This window comes from Miniopterus natalensis, chromosome 14, assembly GCF_054644295.1.
Source record: "Miniopterus natalensis isolate mMinNat1 chromosome 14, mMinNat1.hap1, whole genome shotgun sequence".
Lineage (NCBI taxonomy): Eukaryota > Metazoa > Chordata > Mammalia > Chiroptera > Miniopteridae > Miniopterus > Miniopterus natalensis.
This window is the reverse complement of record NC_142094.1, coordinates 45,307,966-45,333,197: the sequence shown is the minus strand read 5'-3', so window position 1 is coordinate 45,333,197 and position 25,232 is coordinate 45,307,966. Positions and strand designations below refer to the sequence as shown.

The following is a 25,232-nucleotide window of genomic DNA, read 5'->3' as shown; positions in this document are numbered from 1 at the left end:
CAACAGTTAATCAGTCACTAAACTAATATTTACCTGTGTGCAAGGAACTAGGGCTGAAGTGATCATCCAGGCAGACACAGGAACTGCCTTTGTGAGTGGTCTATCAGGGAGGAGTAATTAAACACACAATTATAATTATTTCATTCATTACAAGTGTGGCAAGTGGTATAAAAGAGAAGTCAAGGTATGGGAACATTTACCAAAAGACCTAACCTAGGAAGAGGGCCCCTCACCTCCCACCCCCACCGAGGGAAAAACATTTAAGCTAAAAATGAAAGGGTGAGTCTAAGTTGCCCAGGCACAGAACCTGTCCATCTTTATTGAGCACTTACTATGTGCCTGGTACTGTACAAGGCATTGGGGTTAGAGAGAGAAATTAGCAACAGCTTTTCCTCAAAGAACTCACAGTCTACTGGGGGTAAATAGGCTTCCATTATATCTGCTGCTGGGAAATGATGGGATCTCTTCATCACTATACAACCAATTAAATAGTCATTTTAAAAATGTTCTGATACTCAGAAGAATGCAACCAAAAATCTTCCTAATTTCAAAATGTTCTGATGTGAGTGCAGAGAATTTCTCTAATAATTAAAAAAAATATATGAAAATGAGAAACTATCAAACCCTGTGGAGCACCTGAGGTTTCACCAAGATAACAAGGCTTATTGTCTGGGGATATACAAGCTGCCCAACCATCCAAGAGAAAGGTTAAATGAGGACTTGAATAAAAGGAGTGAGGCAGGACATAAACCTTTGGAGGCCTGTAAAATCCTGCTCGGTGATTAATAATATTAACAATCATCATCGTAATAATGTTAAGGATAACTAAACACTCTGGCAAATCTCTATGTGTACTTAATTAACATATTTAATTCTGTGGGTAGGTAGGATTATTTCCCCCATTTTATGGATGAGCAAATGAGAGATTTCTGTTTATGGCAGTATGGCAGACTGAAGAGCCTGAGAACTAAAGTCTACAAAGCATTAGACATGCTAAACAGAACAACACATCTGTTGTTTAACCACGAAACGGACTTTGCAAGTAAGCCTCCAGTGTCAAAATCAACGAGTGAACTATGTATTAGAGCAGCGAACAGATACTGCAGCTATCCCTTGGGGGCTGATTGGGACAAGTGGCTGGGTTCACTGAACAAAGAGCTTGGATTTTAAAGGCCACAAGAGGATGAAAGACGAGGTGCTGGGCCTGCGTGGAGCAGAGAGTTGATACTGAGACTCTTCTATGTAAAGTTAGGGACTTAAGAGAGTTACAATCTCAGTGAAAAGGAGACAACAGACAGAAATCCACCCAGTGGGACAGAAAGACCACAAGGAAACCCAACTATCTCTCCTGGGCTCTGGGTAGGGGGAAAAAATTGGCTGCCCAGAGAATTTGTATCCATGGATCTTCCATCACAAAGGTTTGGGATTCTAATATTCATTTACTGAGTGGTCCAGGAAGCCCCAAAGTGAAAATTTAGCCTAAAAAAAATTATCCTAAGCAAGAGATATCTCCAAGGCCCCTAGCAGAAATGAATTAAAATGCATACCTTTAACCTGGGCCATTCCAAGTCCCATAAATGAAGTCTTCCTGAAAATGAGTTCACAATCCAAGTCATAACATAACAGGAAAAAGATCCACCATAAATAAAAATCAGCAGCCACAATAAACAATAGAAAAGACCTCCAAGACCTTCAAGTAATAGAACAATCACATAAAAACTATAAAATATTTAAATTAATTGAAGGCATAAAGGAAGGAATGAAACATAAGATCAACACACTATCAACAAAGATATGTGAAAAAAGAATCTCTAGAAAATAAAAATGAAATTACTGAAAATACGATCTTGGTGGATTGGCTATCAGCCGATAAGGACACCTAAAGAAAGATTTAGTGAACATGGTGATAAAGCTGAGAAAAATGTTACACAAGAGATAAAGAGAAAACAAATATCAAAGAGGTCAGTATATAAGGAAGAAAGAATAAAAAAATCCAACATACACCTAATAAGAGTGGGCTCTGGAGCTGACTTCCGAGGTTGGGGCCCCACTCTGCCACCTACCAGCTGCATGGCCTGGGGCATGTGACACGTGGCTGGAACAGTGGAATCACAGCCCAAACCTGGATCGCGGGAGCCCAGGGCCCACGTGCTCACTGGTTATTCTTATGACAGGATTTCTACGTCGTGTGCTCGGACGGGGGTGTCTTCCTCCCGTGATGAAACTGAGTACTATTATCCTAGTTTAACAGACGTAGTAACTGAGGTTCAGAGAACTTAGGGAATTCTCCCCAAGTCATGAAATATAAAGAACTGGAGCTGATTCAAGACCAGGTACAACTCTGAAGTTGTCCTCTTAACTTCCACGCTCATCTATAAGGAAGAGGGGCAGCCCCCTGGGCTCGGCATAGGGAGACTGGAAAGCTGTCTGCTGGACCCCCAGCGTCCACGCAAATGTCTTTTTTAAGGTAGAATGTAAAGAGCAGGGGCAAATGCCTCTCACTCATATACAGAATTTCCTGCTCTTACTTACAGTCACCCAGCGGTTAAGATTATGTGCTTTGGAATTAGAAATAATAAGGATAATTGCTAATAGTTATTAGACACTTACTACGTGCCAAGCATAATGCTAAATAAGTTCTTTCAGTCTTCACCACATCCCTTTTCACATAATTATCCCATAATACAGACTAAGACCCTCGGGTGTAGAGAAGTTAACCTCACACAGCTACAAATCAGCGGAGGCTGGATGTCAACCCAGGCCATCTACCACCAGAGCTTATGTCCTTTCCACACTGAACTCCTGGGACTTCCTCACCCATTGACTGCGGATGACAGTACCCTCCCTCCTGAACTACAAAGAGGAACTGAGACAAGGTAGGTAAAGCCACCACTTGCAGCACAGTATCTGACATGACAATGCTAATGGTGATGATGGTGACGACAACAGGGACTTGCAGGCACACAGACCTAAAAGGATGGTACCATTCCTGATTGCTCCAAAATAACAAACTGCATAAAATCCTCAAAAAGAACTCTTTCTTTCCATTTCACTCTGACAGATCTTCAAGAGGACATACTGTGCTTTACGTGAAAGCTAATTTTCAAAATCAAAATCATGGCATTTCACATTATGTGAAGATATGAAGAAAAGTATTTAAAAGAATCTAACAAAGAAAACTATAGAGAAGTTGGGTGGGGTGGTGGAGGGAGCTCACATTACCCAATGCAGTAGCTCTAGCCTTGAGCTCATTTTCCAGAATTCTTGAAATATCAGTAAGGGCAGATTAAAAGACCAATTAATCAGGTTGTTTGTTCTCTGTGTGTGAGTCGCTGTTGCCATCTACAGTTAAAAATGAGGCATGCAACACTGCCAAATAATTCTAAAAAAACACAGTCCCGGAGGTGGCGGTGCTAAGAAAATATGCTTGTTTGATGAGTACAGAAAATGCTACCTGAAGGAGCAGCTCTTTTTCAACCACCTCCTCTGTCTTGCTGATGAGACGCTTCTGCAGGGTATGAATTTTCTGTATCAGCTCATAGGTACTGGGGTCACTGGCCTGTTCAAGGGGAACAAAATAAAGAATCTGAGACACCATCGGTTGAGGTCCCTATGCAAAAGAACTGTTTTGTTGAAATCTACTGCACACATGCAAACCCAGGACAGAGAGATTTAGAACCAAAAAGAAAAAAAAAGTTAGCTACTATGCATGATACCTGATTCTTTGTCACCAACCAGACACCATACTAAGTGCTTTCCATACGTTGTCTGATTTTAGCCACACAACAGCCCTACGAAACAGCTTGGGTCTTCCCCCAGCATTAAATTATTTACCCACACAGGTAAGGGTCGGAGCTGGATTCAGGCCCAGCCATGTCAGGCTCTAATTACTATACTCCGAGGCTTCCCCTACCATCATCTCTGTTTCCATAGGAATGAGACAGGGTTCCCTAATTCATTCGGCCTCAGGATTCTCCTTTGGTACTGTCAGCAAGAAGATTCCTTACAGCCTACAATGGGGAAGATTTCGAGGATGTGGACTTCTGCTAATAATTGCCAACAGAGCACGACCATGGCATTTAGCTCTCAAACAGTGTTATCAATTCGCAAAGGTCTGATACACCTTCAATAGCTATCTGTGTACAATTCAAACAAGATCTGCACTTATAAATTGATATTCTGTCCTCTAGACTTTGAGCCAAAGTTTCACTTTCAACTGTATTGACATTTTGAATTAATCTAGCAGTTAAATATTTTCAACTGCCTCCCAGCATCTCTATTTTCTAATTTTTTAAATAGAAATTGACATGGAATTGGAAACTTTAAAGCTCTGCTTGAAAACGCAGGGAATAAACTAATGTGACAATAAATGGATTTAAAATCTTCAGCTCCACTTCCCCACACATCTATATTACGGTTAGTTTAGTAAACTGCACCACTCTTGGCATTTGGAGAGGAATAAATGAGGGTCCACAAGAGAGGGGAGAAAGATACTCCATTAACTCTGACTTTGCTTATGAAATACTAAGCAGTGCCGAGTGATATCCATACGCTGGGACTAGATTTGGCACACAGGTTCACTTGGCAGGACTGGCTGTTGTTAAAATCCAGGCCTCATGTTTATATAACAACTTATAATGCATTATCCTTAATGCCTTCTTCATCAAGAAGAAAAGTAAAAATGAAAAACAAAAAACGACTTGGCGGTTTTCTCCCCGGACCTGCTTTTCCTTAAAACACATATTCTCAATATCCTAATCGTTCCATTAGCTGAAGCCCCTACTGGCGCCCACATTGCTGGGGACAACGAGAGGAGAGGGCCACCTTTCTCCTGACTAAGCAGAGATTGTTTTCAACTGCTGTCTGCAGTGCTGGCGGTAACGTCTACCAGGAAATCATAAAATAAAATAGGAGGTTTGCAGGCATACCTCGGAGAAATTGCGGGTTTGTTTCCAGACCACTGTAATAAAGTGAGTATTGCAATGAAGAAAGTAGTAATCTTTTTGCCGGTGGAGGTCTTGCCTTCAGTTTGTTTAAAAAAAAAAAAAAGCAATACCCGTGAAGCACCATGAACGAGGTATGCCTCTATTACCCATCACCTACCCATGGACTTTGGCTGTGTTCCCAAGGTTCTGAAAGAGTTTGGCAAACACAAGGCTAGTCCTTCAAAAAGAGGGCTCGTTCACAAGAGCTGTATTTCCTACATGAAATAAAAAGATGCAAAGACCAGTTGAAAGATAGTTGAAGACGCTGGTGGCCAGTGTAAGTAAAGGCAATTAACTATCCCAGACTAACAGGCAGCCACAGGAGAGCTGTTTGGGCAAAAATTACCGAAAAGAGAAAAACGAATGTCGGTTGGTGAAGCCAGTCCACAGTTTCCACTAGGTCTTCTTTACGCAGAAAGGGTTTTGTCCCGGACTTTTAAACAAACCCCAAGTGAACCATCTGGTTCTGTGAACTTTTGTTCTTGTTCTGGGAACTCAAATTACATCTGATCCAGCCTTACATTTTAGGGGACAATTTGCATAGCATTAAATCAAACCACCCTTCTCGTTGCGCTTTAGTGGTGAAGCCATGTGGGGGTGGATGAAGAGATCTGGGGGTGAGAGGCAGGCCCTGCCAGAGGTTACCTCAAGCTTCCTCCATCTGTGCACGTTCATGGGGTTCTCCAGCTCCTCCTCCAGGGCTCGGCACCGCGTCCTCTCCTTCATGAACTCTCTTTGCATGTGAAAAAGCTCCTGTCTGGACAAGACACACTTCTTTTCGCAAAGGAACTCTCCACCCATTTGAATATCATAACTTTATGTGGTTTTACATACATGCTACATCTTATATAAAAAGTTGGAATTCAGGAGGCTTTTGCAAACACTGAGACCAGACTCCTAATCTGATCCAGACACAGATGATACAATTCTTGAAGAGCTCAAACTTCAGCCTTAGCTTAAAAAAATAAAATAAAATAAAATAAAATAAAATAAAATAAAATAAAATAAAATAAAATAAAATAATAAAATAAAATAAAATAAAATAAAATAAAATAAAATAAAATAAAATAAAATGTGCCAGACCTTCAGAATCCTGATTCTGGAAAGAACAGGGAGGAAGTGAATTACAAGAATTTCGATATACTTTTTAGTTTCTAAATGTCTCTACAGCAGCAACAAGAGCACAGCCTACATCCCACCACAAGGTATTGGACCCGACTGCGAGATGTCGAGGCTCAGGTGACAGATAACCTGACGCCGATCAGGGCAGGGCATGGCCATCCCGACTGCCCACTGGAGTCACCTGGGCAGCTTTGAAAACATGCCTTTGCCTGCCCATTATCCCCAGAGAGATTCTGCTTTACTCCGTCCGGCACGTGGCTTAGATTTTGTAGGTTTTAAAGTCCTCGTGGTAATTTCTAACGTGCAGCCAGGGTTGAGAAACACCGAGTTAAGAGAGATATGTTATCTGGTGTTCCACAACTGCACAGATGGCTGAACAACTAGTTCGGGCTCAAGCGTACTTCTAAAATCTGCGGGAATCTCTAGTTAGTACGAAATGTGCTACAGTCGTCCCCAATACCCCATGAGCTTGCTGCCACCCTAGGGAACAGGACACTTTGTTGGGGGGCAGAGCAGCAAGCTCTGGCACTGATGTGGGCAGCGAGGATGGACAATAAGGAATTATCGGTCCTCGCCTGCTGCGTGTGTGCAGATTACCAATACTAAGCCATCTCTTTTACTTAATTGCTTCATTTAAACCAATAATACAACTTCCCCTCATTAGCAAGGCAAACCATTAGAATTAACTGCATAATGTTCACTCAGCAGGGAGCTCAGAACAAGCTGCTTAGAATTAAAAGCATATTTTTAACACTTCTATTTTCTAGATTACCATCACAAGAGAAGGGCAAGAGTATTAGCTACTGGGCTTTGTGGGGGGCACATTCTGTTTGCTTTCATGTTTAATTTTAACTGCAAGTCTAACGCTCAGAGAAGTTAAGTGATTTTCCCAAGGTCGCACAGCTCGTAGGTAGCAAGGCTGAGATTGGAATTCATGCCTGCTTGGCTCCAATATCTTTATTAAGCTGTCTTCCCATTGAAAAGAAAAATAAAATCTATTATCAACAAACCAGCAAATGGGTAGAATTTGGTCCTTTGTGTGCGTAATAAAAATAACTCATGGCTGGCAAGTTTAGTAATGGTCTCAGAGATCATTCAATAGCTACTTAGAATGAATCCATTTGTCTCCAAAATGCCAATGATGGTATGTATCTCTGGGTAGTAAACTTATGAGTAATTTTTCTAATTCCTTCTTTATATTGTTTCTGCATTTCTCACATTTTCTACAATGAATTGGTATTACTTTTATCATCTGAAATACTAGCAACTCTTAGGAAAAAAAGTACTGATATATCCATGGTAGTGGCAACTTCCTTTGCTATTCCTGAACATACTCACTGCATCTAAATATCAAAACTATTTTCTAATTCGGTTAATTTAAGAAGGCAATCCAAACCGTGTCCTTGTCCCAAGGTTGTCAGGGATACTGTTCATCTACAAGTCTGTGGGGACTAAAGATAGTTACCGAGAAAACACTGAACCTCTTATTTGGTTCCTGCAATTGCCTATATAAAACATGGTGATGTTTTCCCAACGGGAAAGTACATCTTATATAATGTAAGATTTAAAGCAAGAAGAAGGCTCACTAAGCTAAAGTGAAAGCTGCAGAGGATAAATCAAGAGTGAGATATAAAATTTGGCCGCCTTCTAAGGAAACAGTTTTCAAATAGTGATAAAATTAAATTTTCCCCCTTTTGATTCTGTATATAATTCCAAGAAAAAATGTGCAAATGTTGCCAGGATTAAATTTAAATATTGATGTTCCATCTCTTGGGTATTGCCTTATTAAAGAAAGTCTAAAGGGCTCATTGGGGAAAAAATTTTTCTGAATTGTAACTAATTCATATTTGTGATTTGACTTGAAATTTCTTTCTTTTAAATCCAGAATAAAGTTTTTAAAAAATCTTTTTGCACTCGCTTATATTCCCCTGAAACGGAACTAATTCATTTTTTTGTGACACAGAAGAGGCACAATGTAGATTCTGAATTATTGAAAAGTTGTTCTTATTTGCTAATAATTTCAACATATAAGAAATTATTTTATACAACTTGATAAAGACCTCAATGACCAAAAAAGGCACACAAGGTAATTTTGGGAACTCCCCACCCATCACTGCGCCCCTGCGCCCCTAGTTCAGAGGGGTTTCCGACTACCTGAGTTCCTCGACATTAGCCACACTCCTGGCAAGAATCCCCTTTTCCCGGCGAAGCTTCTTGATCTCTAGCTTGAGGATCCTCATGTCCTCCAGCCTCTGGTTGTACTGGCTCTCGCCTTTGTTCAGCACCGACTGTTGGATCTTGATCTTCTCATAGAGCAAAGCCAACTCATCGTTGCGCCGAACCAGCTGCGACCCGAGAATATCTCTCTCGCCGATGACCTAGAAAGGTAGGGAAGGACATGGCCACCAGGGGCCAAAGGGTCTCACTTTTCATTACAGCAGCAGCATTCATTCAGTCAGTGAACATTCAGCCAATGCCCGCATGTGCCAGGCAGCCAGGGGGTGGGGCACTGGAAACAGCCTGCTAGACCATCAACACTGGACCCCTCCCATGAGGGTTTGCAGTCTTGTTAAAAAGAGAAAGATACAACAAATAATCCACAGTGATAACAATCCAATGATCCTTGGCCCGCAGGTGTTTGGTTGGTTTTTTCCAATCCATTATTTTATAAATGCCTAAATTTTAATGGCTTATAGTGGGCTAGCTCTTGCCAGTACCCACCACTCCTGTCTTACACTAGACACTTTTTTTTTAACCTGCCAGATCTCTGAAAGCATATGTTTGTAACCCCAAATTATGTAATTATTAATTGCAATTATATGCCAGCAATTATATTATACTAGAACGTAAGCTCCCTGAGAACAGGGATCTTATGTTCTCATTGTTCAATGTATCCCCAGTGCCTAGAGGAGTGACTGACACATAGTAAGTACTCGTAGATATGACTTGAATAAATAAATAAATATTGCATAATTAATCAACAGAAGATGAGCCTCTGCTACTGTTCTTCCAATAAACTGAATGGAAGAGCCTGGGGAAGAGCGAGGGTCTGTGAAGAGCTGGCCAAACAGCTGCGTCTGCTGATGAGGCCCGCGGGCTGCTGAGAGCTGCCCCTACCTGGTCTAACTCCTTCTTCTGCCTCAGCCTCTCCCCATCGGCCTCGGCAATAATGCGCAGGAGTTTCCTCTCTTCCGCTTCCTGCTTTTCAATGAAGTGTTTCGTCTCCAGGGCCTGTTGCCTCAGCTTCTGCAGCTCCGCCTGACAAAAAGTGGAAGATACGGACAAATGTCACTGTGTAACCGCACAGCAGGGCTGCGGGGCCTGGAATTAGATGTGCAGTGAGCTTCTCACACTTCCCTCTGATGGTTTGTTTAACATGGTTTGGTCACTCTCACAAGCAAAACAATCTCTCTCTCTCTCTCTCTCTCTCTCTCTCTCTCTCTCTCTCTCTCTCACACACACACACACACACACACACACACACAGTCTGTAGAGATAAAGCCATGCACATTACAGTGATCATGTTTATTCTATGAGTTGTGCCCTTGGGGGATTTCCATCATTTTTCTGTACATGTGTGGCAGGGGCTTCATTGGCATTCAGCAGCTCTTCTCTTACCAGCCAAACACAAGAATTCACAGAGCATAGTGCAGGAGATGTAGAAGTGAGCATGGGGGGGCAGTTCTTTGTATGTACCACCTCCTGTAATGGTCCTAATACCACCAGCACATCAACTACAGAGATAAAGCCCATTTTAAGCAAAAATTAAATTAATGAAGATAACAGCCAATTGTCTGTACTATAAAACATCTTGATGAAACAGAAGAGATGTCATGATATGAAAAGATATATAGATCCTACTCCTGAGATGCTACCCATCTAGACGAGAAGACAAGATATACAAATATTATGTAAATATTAACAAGTCCGGGCAATACTATTTCCATATTTTTATTGTCACAAAGACAGTGAGTTGATGTTACAGGAGGTCAGAGAACCGGGGTTGTCAGGGAAACTTCCTGAGAGAGGCCAGGTCGTGAAGCCCTTTAGGTTACACAGAAGTTATAAGAATGATGGAGAAAGGGTGTTGTGGTCAGTTAAGTTTCAGAAGGAAAATAACTCTCATCAAAGAACACATTTACTTCATTTCCACGAGTATATTTGTGACCTGCAATATCCTAGGCATTATATTAGGTATTTTGCATAGCTACTTATCCCCATTTTACAAATGCAATTACAGAGACAACGCAAAGCAAATTAACTCACCCAAGGTCACACAGCTAGTGAGTAGCAGAGTTGAGACTCCAACCTAGATCTTTGGACTCCAAAGCTACCATCACACAATAGTTTCAAGTCAAATACAGAAGATAAGTAAGACATGAGGGATTCCTTATCCATTGGAGATGATAAATATAACCAACTGCACTACAGTGTGGAAATGCTGTGTCCAGTGTGAAAAAGAACATGGGAGAACAAAGGAACAAGTTCCTATTTCTGCCTGATGTTTAAATGGAAGAGCCAGTCAGGGCCTTTGCAGGTGACAGATATTCCCAAAGTGGACAGGTATGTTTTACGGGGAGAGTAATCAACAGTCAGGCTTGTGTAAACAAAAGCACATGCAAACTATAAAGTACCCAGTGCATTCACCAGTCAGCAAAGCATCCCATGTGCCTGGATCAGAGTGTTAGGTAGAGAAGAGCAGGAGGTAAGGCTGGAAAAATAACTGAGCCAGCCTGGAAAGGGCCTTGTAGGCCACATGCTGTAGAGTGTGGGCAATGGGAAGCCACAGAGGTATCCATATTAAAGGAAAGAAGAATATATCTTTGAGAGTGTCCATGCCAAATTGGAAAGACAGGTGGTATTGCAGACCACGTGAGCACAAGAAGAAACAAAGGGGAGAACAGCTCTGCTTTCGCCCATGCTGGGAGTCACAGAGAGATGACAAGACAATAGTAAGGTTCCAACTTTTCAGCGGCTCTCAGATCAGCAAATGACAGTGAAAAAGTAGTATTTTTTTCTTTCAAGAAAGTATTGGGACCCCTACCCTCACCTACCCAGAAATGTCACTGGAATGCTAGAAAACCCCGTATTTGCAAGTGCCTGTGACCCACCCCAGCTCTCGTTGAGGTCTGCCTCTAACCCATGAAGACCATACCTCATTAATTCCATACCTCAAACTTATCCAAGCAGTAGAAGATACCATGCACCTAGTAATGTGTAATGTCACAGACTAAATGCAGTCAGCTACTATAAAACCAAGGGCTTATCTTATGACACTTTGTTTGTTCACTCATGAAATACGTTTTGGTCCAGGGATAAGCAAAAGGAAATACTTACTGAGAAAAGACCTGGTCTAGTATTTTACCACTTTGGGGGATTGCCTGTTAGGAAAGCATTTGAAGAACCAGCCTTTCTATTTCTGCAATCATTTAAGGTGACAGCGAAGACAGCAATAAAATACCTGCTTGGCTCATGCTTTCTTTAATAAAACTTTTATTTTCCCAGATGTGCAACATTCACTTCCCTGTTCTTAAGAGCCAAGAGCTGATCAGAATCCATCAGCAGAACAAAATGAAACCCTAGTTATATTTAAATGCAATCAGCGGTGTGTAAAAGTATCTGTCTGGAATGTAAAACCATCCGTGCATTTGGCACTGCTGGGTGTGTGGGGTTTTTTTCATAATATATCAAAATTCTGAATGGTCTCCTTATGTCACAAATTTATGGGCTGTAAACTAGATGTGGTATTAGACGTTGGCAGCAAATGTTAACATCAACACAATACCTTTGGTCTAATGCATTTAGCAGCTATAAATCTGCACTGTATCACCCAGAAAAGTTGGTAACAACTGCTTTGCACCCAAACGCCCATCAAGCAATGTTCTAGGTGGAGCCCAAGGTATCAGAATTTCTCAAAGTGTTTCTGGTGGTATGGAGTTGTAATACAGTGGCTGGACACACTTTTTAGTCACTGCCTCCATAATTATACCATTTTGTGGTAGGTATCTATGGAATATTTACCATCTCATTTGGTTGCAGGCATAAATCCTACCTCCAGAACCACAACTGTGGAAGTTTCACCCGCACATACGTGATCCCAACATTCACTAGGTTTTACAGAAACCATCCATTTACATCTAACAAAACAAACAGGGCCCCATGAAGCCTTCTAGCCATGAGAACAATTAAGCTTTCTCTCTCTCTTTCTGACAGTCCCTGTCTATGTCATTCGAGCGTCCACTAAGTAAAAGGATGTGGTGCCCTGGAGCCAGTCACTAATGTGATGCTGAGCCCTGGACATAGAAAATTTGCTGCTGAATTATTTGCCAAGAATCAAAGTGCTGTCAGATTGATGTGGGATAACTGGGAGGTGACGAGACAGAATCAGGGGCTTGTTAGGACTGGAGAGCAGACACTCCAAATGAGATGGCTCCTTCAGCACTGATGAAACAAGACTGGGACGGAATGAGCAGGTGAACACAGAGGCAGCCGCGCCTACAGAGAACGATTGGCATTCTGTCATAACCACCATGTGCCGACAATGGCTAGAGTCCTGAGGAGCCAGGAGAGCCTGGTGGCAACAGAAACTAAAAAAGAAACATGAAAGGAACATAACTGTTTTTCTTTTGACGGGGATAAATGAGAATGGGGATGACCTATTACAGACAATTGTTTGTCTGTTGGCTTGGAAAAGTAGTAAATTGGGTTATCCCATCAACGGGCATCTCCTGGTATACCAAACAGGAGAGAGGGCCCGCCTTTCCAGGAGGGTTATGTACCCACATGGCTTTGTAGAACCAACAATAATAAGCTCAATGTCTTTTGGAGCAAAGTTACTAGAAAATCTGCCCTTTCCCCCAGGGTTTTGGTTTGAGAACTTCAGATGCATGAGATTCAGAGACCTGTGTGGAGTGTGATTCAAATTTGAGGCTAAAAAAGTCAAGAGGCTCAAACTTTATATTTGAGCTGTCATATTTTTCTACAGAATGTCAAACGGGCTTAATGATAGGCCAGAATTATCCAGTTGAAGCACCACTGCAAGTCACCCTTGGGTAACCTCAAATAATAAATCGAGCTGGCACCCTTTTTCTGTTGCTCCTTTTTGCCTTAATGGGAAATGCTGGGGAAAAGGTATCATAGTTTCACAGTAAGTCCAAAGCAATCATCTTACTATACCTGATGACCCAAAGCTATCCAGACCTAGGATTCTCCATTTAGAGCAGACTCTCCGGAGCAGAAGCCTTTTAATTATCTTTCATCTATACCAGCTCTGCTGGACCAGGACCGAAAAACAGGGCCCTGTTGACCTTTATTTTATTTCACTGTGATGCTTCTTTGGAGCGATATGTGCAGATGCCAAGCGATGGAATGCGTGAGGGAAACAAATATTAACCATAATCAAATTCTAGAGAATTAGGAATAACTGTCCTTTTGCATACAACAACTGCTTATTCTAAAGCAGGATCTGAAGAAGGTAGTTAGTTCCACCTTGGACATCATTATGGGGTAAAAATTAATCTTTTGAATAGAGCATTACTCGGGAAAGTAAGAGGTGAGGATCAGTGCCATCCTGAAGAAGGAAAGAGGTAGTGTACCAGATCAAGTTATACTGAAGCCTTGCTAATATGCCTCCATGAGGCCCATGGGTAAAGCAATGTTTATAATAAGGCTCTTCTAAATAACTCAGTGATAAATAAACCCATTTCTACTACAGGCTCCAGGGTGGAATAAGCTACCTTCTGTAAAACTATACCTTTGAACAAGGACTATAAGGGCAAAGATGCAGGATATTTTCAAATTTTAGAAAATGTATTCATGTTTCTTTATGTGTAAATCAACTTTCATGCAGAATTTTCTATTCTTTTTCTATCATAAGTTGGAGTTGTGAAATAAAAGTCTCAGATGAGTAAATATAGCAATTGCCATATTTTTTTTGTAATGGTACCTTTGTTAGATTTTAATCTGTCTCAAACCAAGTATGCCTTAATTGGATTTAGTGTAGTAGTTCTATTTCCATGAAGACCTATCATTAGACAAAACCCATTCTGAGAGTGCATATTTCAATCGATGGCATCTTGGAATCAAGGACATATGGCATTAAATCTGTCCAACACAAGATACATATTTTCAAGATGGTTCCAAGGTACTCAGTCCCTTGTTTGTTATAGATAGATCCTGCAAGTGGCTCATAAGCATCCATGAGTATTCTGCATGTATATTTTCAAAATAAAAATGGCATCACCCTCTTAAAAGTTCCTTTTTAATACCTTGGTCAAATGGATTAGGAGGGAAATCTATTGGATTGGGTAAGAAAAGGAAAATATGTTAGTTTAGTGAACGTGTATAGTAAAACATATTTGGTTCAAGGATTTGAAATGGCGTAATTATTTGGTATGTATTCTTGAAAATAGTCTTTATATTAGCAGACACAGAATGTCCTAAATTAGTAGATTTAAAATGCTAAGTCTTAGTATATATATGAAGTCAGAGGTGATTCCCTGGAGGAGTCGCTGTGAAGTTCTGAGACCCACAGAGGTAAGGTGAACTATGAGCCTGGTTGAGGGCCAGTCAAGTGAGAACAAAGCTTGCTGCGCAATAGCTAATGCTAGTGCAGGCAGAAAAGGCGTGCGCATGTGAGGCAAACAACTATTAGGAGCAGAGGGCCAAGGGTCTTGCCGGCATTGCCTTATAGAGGCCCGGGGAGGAGTGTGGGAGGGTTGGGAGTGGACACAAGGGCTGGACCTGGATTGTGAATGTAAAGGGACTGTAGAAAGCCTGCAGGCTCCAGGACTCCTTGGGCACTGCTGACCTGCCAGGTTCTCTCCCACTGCAGCGGTGATAGCCAGCCCAGCTGAACGAGGTACTGGTGCATCCCCCCGGCCTCCCCCGTCTACCTGAGAGCGCCCCCTGTAAGGCAGCCTGACCTACAGGTGGTAGAGCCCGGCCTCCTGGCGCCTTAGCCGTCCTCCCTGCCCCTCAGCCTTCAGCGAGCGTAGAGCCTGCCTCCGTAGGCTGAATAGATGGACCGACGGTCCACCACGCTTGTTGTAAGACCTGTACCTTCAGCGTTTCCTTCTCTTTCTCTATCCGCTGCTGTTCCAGATGGAGCTTCACCAGCGCTGACTCTTTGGCAGAGATTTCTTCCTTCAGCTGATCTACCTGATGGGTCATGATCTTTAACTTTCTCTTCATTTCCGTTATTTCATCCTAACATAATGAAAGGAGAAATGTTTGAAAGTGAGTTAAAAAGACACCACCGTCCCTATGGAAGTTCAATACACATTCGAGAACTTTTAAGGGAGGCCCTCTCAAAACAGTGGTCTCCTGACTAGTTAAGATGGGGCTGTTCCTTTGTATGTCCTCCCATCAACCTCAGAGTATACTTTATAGCATGAACTCTCAAAATATCCTCACTAGATATATACAAAGTATGCATAATGCATATGCCACACACACACACACACACACACACACACACACACACTTGTTCCTCATTTTACAAGAGAGGAGTTGGAGCCACAGCAAACATTATAACTAAAAGATTACAAAGCAAAGCTCTGCAATTAAATGACAAGAGTATGCTTCTCCCCTCCGAGTCGCAGCAGCTATTAGCAGTTTTAACAATTAGAAACAGGAGCATGGCAATTCTGCACAATAATTAAAAGCAGGACCGAGATCCTCACATCCTGTCAAGTTGCATCATTTCCATTTCAAACGATCTGAGAGCTACGCATAAAATTCATCTTCTTTTTCAGATGAATTCCACAAGATTATTTTCTTGATCTATACTAAATTCTGCCATCAGGATAACAGAAATTGCTTTAAACCCAGGATGGGGAGGAATCAAGATGTAAGGACAGAGGCATATTCTTTACCTGGGCTTCAACCAGATTTTTGCTGTACAGATTCCTGTCTGACCTCACGGCTTCGTACAGGTTCTGCTGCTGTTTTAATTTAGTCTCTGATTCAGCGATTTTCTTTTTGTAGTCAAAAATCTGCATTTCACGAACTTTTATGTCTTCCATGTTCATGAGGACCTGGAGGAGAAAATACACAAAGGCGGTTGGACAGCTGATCTGTGGTTATCGTTTCGGGACACACAGATTTTTATCTTAGAGTAGCTAGTAGAAATGCCAGCAATCAGCAAATCTGCCTATGCCTATAATCACTGAGGTACGACACAGAAATTCAGCCCAGCTGATTAGGGGCAAACATTTTATCTACTCCGGAGTTCTGCTCAAGCATAAAGGCTTAGCACAGTTATTCTGTGATCACAAGACGGGAGAGAAATAGAGAAATTCTTTCAATTCTGAAAACCTCTCCTGACCACTCCAACTACCAAATAGAAAGGGGAGAAAAAAGACACAGATTTAAATAGATCTTAACACAAAGCACTAAGAAAGACAAGAGATAGCTTAGCTATTTGGCCACACTGCCCATCTTTGTCGTTAAACACAAGAAAGAAAGTGGCCTTTGAACATTGATAGCAATCATAACACTGTCTTGCCAATGTCAATCTCACTCTATCAGGGAAACTCGAAGGACTTCATAAAAATGCATTCTGTTGTGCACAAAACACTTCTAGGAAAGATAAGATTCAAGAATGCTGCCTCCTTTTTGCAAGTGTGGAAAACCAAGGCTCGAAACTCCACAGAGAGCCAGTACCTCTCAAGAAGCAATCCATACAATAGGAGCTACAGAATCATGACTCTCGGCTACAGTGTCCTCATGAACATTTTTCTACTTAAGGGATTTTTGAAGAAGTTTGCTCATAAAAAATAAATTTCTGAGGACACTGCAGCCGAGAGTCATGATTCTGTTGTAATGTTCTTTCTTCAGAGTCAATGATGGCTGCTGTTTAATATAGTTATCCTTTAATATCTTTAAATAAACACCTTTCAAAGTTTTCTTGGACTTATATAATTAAGGAGAGATGGGATTAAATTTTAGCAAGTGCCTTTTCAGCATATATTATTTTATAGCATTTTATTGGGTCTATTGATTTTAATTTTATCTCTTTATACGTAGTTCTGTGTGCCATAACTTAAAATAAATGCATAAACGTGAAATATATATTTATTTTCTTTTTCTTATTTACTTGGACCTTCCTTCTTTCTCGAACCCACATCAGCCCTTCGTCGATACATAAAGTCGCCTGGTTAACAATCCAGTACGTGTTCTTCCATATTTTTCTTTGAATTCTGCATATTCTGTTCAAAACTAGTAACATCATCATCATCATAACAGCTAATATTTCTCAGGTACTTTCTATGTATCAAGTATTTTATATGTATTAATTCATTTAATCTTCAGAAAAAATCCTATAAAATAGACATGATCATCACACCAATTTTCAAAGAAGGAAATCAAAGTCAAAAGAAGTGACATCATTCACAGCTATTCAATGAGTACATATACCAAATACAGGAATTTGTCTATTTTCCTCTGTTTTGCTTTTGGGTTTTTGTTTTGTTTTCATTTTTTTAAGCAAAATGGGATCTTCTTACAGTATATACTTTTGTGCACCTTACTTTTTACCACCCAATAATACTTTGTGGAAATCATGTGGACTAGCTCTAATTCGTTCTCTTTGAAGGTGGTGTAATGCCCTACAGTGTGGATGTACCAACATATACTCAGCTCTTCCCTCTGATGGGCATTAACTTGGCTCTACTCTTTCATCCTCTGAACCAGGAGGCAATGAACATTTTTGTACATATGTCCTTTTACTTCTTTCGCTTGTGCTTTTAGTTCTGCTGGGATGGATTCCCAGGAGTGGCATAACTGGCTCAAAAGATATATATCTTTTTAAACTTTAATAGATATTGCTAGATTGCTTTCCAAAATGGCTGTAACACTTTACATTTCCATACTGCCAGCAATAGTTTTCTTATTAGAAGACTCTCCTTGTGGTTTCAGGATAAACTCTCTTTGGTTACTGGGTGATTCTTTTAATGTACTGTTGAATTTGGTTTGCTAGAGTTTCATTTGGGATTCTGCATACCTACTCATAAATGACCTAAGTCCATCGCTTTCTTTTTGGTTCTATTTTAAAATCAAGGTTTCTGCTGGTTTCAAAAAATGAATGGAGTCCTTTTCTGTTCACTTATTCACTCACTCACCCGTTTATTCACCCCCCAGTGAACATGTATTGGGGACTTGTCTATGGCAGGCACTGTAAAAGTACTAGTGATGTAAAGAATAATAATGCCGGCCCTCAAGTTCACCTCTAGTGACTGACTCAACCATAAAATGGATAACCAAGGAATGGATATAGCCAGTAAACTGAGATATGCACAGAGCGTTATGAGAGACTCGAACACTGGAAGGTTAATGGATCTGAGGATGGCCCTACCTATCTTATCTAAACAGTTGATACTTTCCATCCACATAATTTGTGGGAACTGCCTCTGCCCTCCTATTCTTCAACCATTCCAACCTCGGACCCCAAACTCTCCCCAGGCCTGGGATCTTTATGCATTATTACTGCAGAAGGCATGGGTAATATCAGTACGGCAATGCCAACCAATATTACCCCAAAGGATATAAAGTGCATGAATAGCAATTTTACTAAATTTACCCCCAAAAAATCTATTTCTAGCCTAAGAATTATCCGATCCTTAAAAGTTGGAAGAAATTCAACTCTATAATCATTAGGCTCTCAGTGACAATGTTGGAGCTAATTTTCTCTCAGCTTTTTCGGTGGCATCCATAGTTATTAATCTTGCTACCTTTTCCACTTCTTGAGTTAAACCTTGATATACATACACATTTTTGAGATAATTCTCTATTTCAACCATTTTTTTAAATTTATGCGACAAGACTTGTACAAATATTTTTATATTTTTACTGTTTTATTATTTGCTGTCACCACTTTGTGTGGAAAGAAAATGGCCCGAGGTAAGAATATATACAGACCCAGCAGTGGGTAGCTTGGAAGGGTGTTTGGGGCCTGAAAGGAAGAAAATTAGAAAATCTGAGACAAGGAGGTCTGGGGAAGAGGCAAGTGGCTAGGTCTGAAATGAAGAGAAATCCCCTTCCTTCTACACCATTTCTTTGATCTATATCTTTAGATTCCTTAAAAATGAGTAGCAGGTGGCACCACCACAAGTAACTAAAATGGAATAAATGTGAAACCTGAATAAGGTATCCATGACTGGCCCTGCTATTTGCTTGGTTATTTTTAAAGAAAGACACTGTCTCATCCTAAAATTTAACCTTTCTATGAACATGATCACCCTCTTGGGGTCAGTGAAATGAATAACTGAAGATACTTCGAACAGCATGATCAGCATTCAGAATGTCAAGCAGCACATCAGAGAAAAGAAAAAAAAAAAATTCCTTCTTCAAATCACTCCGAGAGTTGTTATAACAAGCATACTCCTTTGCACAGACAGAATGATGCTCCAGAGAAAGGATGCAGCCAAGGTCATTTCTTTTGGGCCATCAACTAGCAGGGTCCAGCTCTCTGCAAGAACAGCGCACAGAATCACGGTCTTGCTTCTGCATTCTTGAAGCCCATTGTCATACCAAGAAGAGCAAAGGCATTTCAGTTCAATGGCAACGAAAACAAAGTATTGAAATTAAAGGAGACGACAATTCACAAAGCTGTTTAGTGCTGTGCTGGGAACCAATTTTTTTTTTATAGAAATCATTCAAAGCAATGTCACACAGAAGTTCCAGGCTTGAAAATTCATAAAACGTGTGGGGTGTTAAGTAGCAGCAAAACCTTTCGTCAGCAAAACGGCCCCACCCCCACACCCATTAAAAATGGTTTATCAGAGAATGGGGGATGCCAGCTGTGGGGCTGGAGCTTAATTAGCTGATTACACTTTAGATACCTCAAACCAACTCGTGAGATAAATCACACCCAAATACAGAAAGTTTTATCACAGCCAGAGAGTTGGAGCTCCCAGCTTCGGAGGAGCCCAGAAACCGCTTACGGTGCACTATCAGGGTGCAGCCCCAGTTTATAACCTACTCCTGCCTTTTCTTTTCCTCTTAAAACAACCTGCCAATAGAAATAAGACTGAGATAAAAATCAATAACGCATGCTGGAAAGCTGCAGCGTAGTCAAAACATCATAGAGACGGAGACGGGGTAAGGAAGTAGGTCACTGAATTTGGAACCCTTCAACTTGCATTTGATGAAATATCAGTGCAATAAGCTCCTCAAATAAGCTTTTCTGACTCAGTGTCAATGGTTTGAATGCTGACGATGCCTTTACCCTCATAAAGACGCTGAAAAAGTCACTCTTTGAAAAAAAGAACCTATGTGCCCAGCCATGTGAAATTTTAAGCCTTATTTTTCTTGCTTTCTTATCTTACCCTCTCTCTTAAATGTATAGCAGCAAAGCTATGTTTCTGTTTTGTTGTTGTTGTTTTATTGATCTCAGAGAGAGGAAGGGAGAGGGAGAGAGAGATAGAAACATCCATGAGAAAGAAACATCGTTCGGGTGCCTCCTGCACGCCCCCTACTGGGGATCAAGCCCAAAACCTGGGCGTGTGCCCTGACTGGGAATCGAACCATCAACTTCTTGGTGCGGGGAACTACGCTCAAACAACTGAGCCACACCAGCCGGGCTTTGTTTCTGTTTTTTTAATAACATATTACATTATATTATATAATGAGGGATATAATGATATCTACCTCAGAGGGCCATTATGAGGATTTGAGTGAGAAAATGCATATTTGTGCAACCAGACAGGTACCTAGAATATCATAATTTAATCATTTAATAAATGCTAATAGATTATCATGGTGGGTTAACATTATGTTCTTTTGTATTATCATTATACTTAACAAATCAGTTTGATTTTTCTATGGATCAAATTCTGTTCTGCAGGAAAATAGTGATCCATAATACACATTTTTCATTACAACACAAAAAGCTTATAATTTGTGTATGTGCCATTGAAGCTCCTCTCCAGGGTTCTAGCTTATTAAAGATGCTCTGTATAAAACTTCGGGTAAATATCAAAGAAATAGGAGCTGCGTTTCGTTATGAAGTACCTATCCAGTGAACAATATTTCTTTGATCTTTTGCTTTCCTCACTTGCTGCTAAGCCCTTGAGAGCACATTACTATTCATTCCTTAGAACCTCTGTCTAGAAGAGCTTTGCTTGACACTCTTACAGGCAAATAAGCAGCGAGCTAAGAAACTTGTAAGCAGGGATTCATCGTGAAAGACTGCTTTTTTGGCATATAAAATGTCTGGGAGGCAAAGGCCAGAAGGTTAACATGTAGAATGCAAAAGGAGGGCTCCTAAAGTAAGCCAAGGGCATGGTGTCCAAAATGCTCCTCGGATTTAATAATTAACTGGAAATGGTTTTACCAAGAATTTGTAACAGTTCAAAAAAGAGTAAATATGGTGGACCACGACTTCAAATGCCGTACCCGGTGCCTCCCAATTCATCGGAATAGTAAAATCTAGAGTGTAGCAGAGGAGGCACCATGAGGATAAAAAGTGCTGAGACACGGTAGTGGTTTCTTTTATGGTTCCGCAAATGAAACAATGCGTAAGATAAAGTCCTTGCCCCCAAGAGCTCACTGTAAAGTAGGAAAAACAAATATGTAAATAAATAAGTATACTAGAAGATGCTAAGTGCCATTCTGGAGGCAGAAACAAAGCCATAAAGTAGAAAGTGACTAGCTCTGCCTAGGGAGTCAGAGCAGGCTTGACCCCGGAGATGAACATTTGAGCTGGGTATTGAAGGATGAATAGGAGTTTTCCATGCAGAGAAGAGGAAGGATTTTCTAGGGAGAACAAAGAGCTTGGACTCTGTCTTTTAAGTCAGAGCATACCAATTTTTATGTCATGCACAGGTGAAAAGTATATACAAAAATACAGTTTCACTCTACCCACCGGATGGCCAGATGAGGTGGGACCTGGGTAGCTATCATCCCCGGGTTAGTCCCTTCCAGTCCTGAACAGTCTCACCCTCCTATTCCCACATGCCATAGACATGTTATTTTCTATGTGTGCTCTGATGCAAAAACTGTTAGGAAGCACTGCCCCAGGCGGCTGAGAGGTAACAAAGTTGGTAAGGCCAGGAGTAATAACAGACCACATTGGAATTTTTAACAGCTCTGACAGTGTGATGTCAGTCAGGAACTGACAGAGAATGATCATCAGGAAGGGGAAGTAGGAGGCTGCAACAGATCATATGTTCAGGTACATTCAGTGTCACACCACCTCGGCCCCTCTTTTAGGAGGGTCGTATTCCTGCCCAGGGCGTAGGATCAGGCTTGCTTTGGCCAATGGGATCTGAGTGCGCAGGCCCTGTGCCCTTCCTTTGCCAGCAGAAGCTCTGAGAGCGCCATGAGGGTCCACTGTTCCACTGTTTTCCCTCTGAAGAGACCAGCGTAGCCCAACAAAGTCAGCCTGGAGTACAGAGAACATGAAGCAGGGCTGCCGCTGACCCTAAAGGCCATCAGTGTGAGCAAACACAGATCTTTGTTGCTATAAACTGCTGAGATTTGAAGGTTATTTGTTACAGCTTTAGCTGATACAGAGGCTAATGGGCTGGCCCAAGACAGAGAACAGGAACACCTAAACTGATGACTCGTCCTCAGAGTCAGTAAATCAACCAAGGGAGCTTCTAAGATGATTAAGACAGAAGAGAAATATATTGAATTCCAATGGCTCCCAATCAGGGGTATGAGATTCACTTGGGGTTGGACGGATCCTACACACTTGTGCTTCTCTAAACTTACATTCTGCAAATATCTGCTCAGCATTCATTTGGCCTAAATGGAAAGAAGCTATAAAGCTTGTTTCCTACTTTCTTTATGTTTATAATTCAAATGTTGGCTGTCCCCCTTGTCATCTTTGAGATTCCACTAGAAAACAAAGCAAAAACAAACAAAAACTTAAACATGCAAGAGCATCAGTAAATACTGCAGAATCTACTGCAGATTTCATTGCAATGGAAGACAGGGCTGTGCAATCATAGCAGACAACACTTTGTTTGGGGGGTATAATCTCATTAAATGAGTCTTTTCTCCCGAACTCTCTTCTCAGCCTCATAGCCAAAAAGAAATTTCTTCATTTCCTACCCCATTCCCCCTCTTGAAACCACTGCTCATTGCCATTTGTGAATGCCCCAGAACAATAGTAGTTTAACCAGTCATGCTAAAGGCAGGCAATGTGCTAAGACGACTGGTTGAAGTAACATCCAAATCCTTGAAGTCATGCTTAAAGGTACTGCCTAAGTCTTCTCCCTCGTAAGCAGTTTACGAGAAGTAGAGCCTGAAACTCAGCTACACAATGGGAGGGTTTCCATCACTGGTGAAGTTTTAGGTTCACAATAATTTTAAAATGAAAATGCTCTTTGAATGTGTCACACACTTAGCTCATGCCAGTTTTCACTCATCTCTTAATTTAAGGTCATTTAATTAGATGCTTTTCTCAGTAGGGCAGCAGGGAAGATGGAAAGCCCAGAAATTAGGAAAGGAGCCCGGAAAGGGGCAACTGAGATCACCCATTTCACTGTTTGACCCCAGATCAGCTCTTACACAGTCAGCACCATTCCTCTTGAATCATGATGCAAACCACAAGCTGAAATCTGAATAAATCGTCTTTGCAACAGTGTGACCATCAGAAATGTGACAATTAGAAAGAATGTGCGGGTGCTCTCTCCACCCATCGAGGAGGGGCTCACCTTTTGGGTGAGGTCACTGGCTTCATTGATGTACCGATCTCTCTCCTTTTCCAGTTGAAAGATGATCTTTCTCTGCTTCTGAGCCTCATCTTTGTAGTTCTGGATTTCTTCCTCCAGGTTCCTCTTGGATTGTTCATGGAGCTTCACCAGGTCTACCTGTTTCTGGGTCGCGTGGATTGCCTTGAGCATGTTCTAAAAATAAGAACAACAGAACATCCCCATTTACTCACAATGTTTGGGGATTTGGGGTTAGATATGCCCCTGCCTCAACCCTAAAATAATTAGATACATTGTTTTTGAGAAGAGTAAAGACAATCACATTCTCTATAGCTTATTAAGAGCTATAGAGAATATCACTGTATATAAAATATAAATGGACTAAATATTGTATGTGTTAAAAATAAATTTAAAAATCTAAATCTAATAATATTGTTTACATGTACAAATTTATAGAATAAGGAACAGTTTCCAGGATTATGAAAAAGAAAAAAAAAAAAGATGTGATGATTTTCCTAAGGAGTGCTCTCCATGTAAAGATAGCTAATCTACTATTTCCTGAGATTCCCTAAATAGTCTACTTTAAGGAGAAGAGTAATCTATTTTGCTAACATTTGTTCAGTTCCGGGAAACCTAAAGAAATAATGAAAAGTCAGAATAAACAAATATAGGCTGTATCTACTTCAGTGAGATGAAGCTGTCTTGGCCAAAAGCCATCAGGCTGTCTGTTAGGAAGCAGCCTCCCCACTCTACACCTGGCCAATCACTTTTCCTCCCTGAAGGAAATCCTTGAGCAGGAAAGTTTATCCTATATCCTTGGAAGTATAGTAGTCAATCTCCTAAGAGTGACTGTCAATGGGAGGAATCCTCTGGAAGTGGCAAGAGGAGGAAAGGGGTGGTGGAGGGGATATCTTGCCTTGACTGAAGGCTCTCCAGGCCTCAAGCTCCCCCAACCTCTCCCTCAGCTTTGAGCCATGTTGAGCTCAAAGGCTAGAAAAAATAAGAGCCGAAAACAAAACCCAAAACCTACAACAATCCTGAAAAGATGGAGGCAAATAAGAGACTTTTTATATCACCAACCAGCTGTCCCTAGACCCAACACCTCTAAGTTAAAATTTTATTAGCAGTCAGCTGTATTTTCTAGATTAGCAAAAGCTGCAGATTATAGATATTAAATTCAGATATTTTGAATAATTTGGGCAGTTTCAGATGCCAAATAACACACCACCAATAAAAACAGAATCCACAAAACTCTCTGAAATCCCCTGCTAGTTTACATGATAATTCTCCAAAGTTCCTTTGTGCTCACAGGTGATAAAGCCATTTCAATTCACAGCCAGTGAATGCTGGGCTGCAGACAGCTGCTTAGAGGAAAACTGAGCACTATTATTTATTCTAATCTACTTTTGTTTGCCTCAGGGTTTCCTTTCCCCATACAACCTGTTATAGGCAGATATTATAGCAC

The 25,232-nt window shown here is 41.0% G+C and overlaps 1 protein-coding gene across 1 annotated transcript in view; it reads right to left on the bottom strand.

Annotated features, from left to right (window-relative positions):
- Positions 1-25,232, bottom strand: part of CFAP58 (cilia and flagella associated protein 58) — an 83,522-nt gene that overhangs the window by 32,273 nt on the left and 26,017 nt on the right. Inside the window, exons 9-15 of the mRNA XM_087824083.1 lie at positions 23,771-23,962; positions 15,983-16,144; positions 15,168-15,314; positions 9,225-9,365; positions 8,262-8,485; positions 5,631-5,742; positions 3,455-3,559 (exon numbers count right to left, since the gene is read on the bottom strand). Coding sequence (XP_087680209.1) covers positions 3,455-3,559; positions 5,631-5,742; positions 8,262-8,485; positions 9,225-9,365; positions 15,168-15,314; positions 15,983-16,144; positions 23,771-23,962 — 1,083 coding nt within the window. The remainder of the gene's footprint in view (positions 1-3,454; positions 3,560-5,630; positions 5,743-8,261; positions 8,486-9,224; positions 9,366-15,167; positions 15,315-15,982; positions 16,145-23,770; positions 23,963-25,232) is intronic.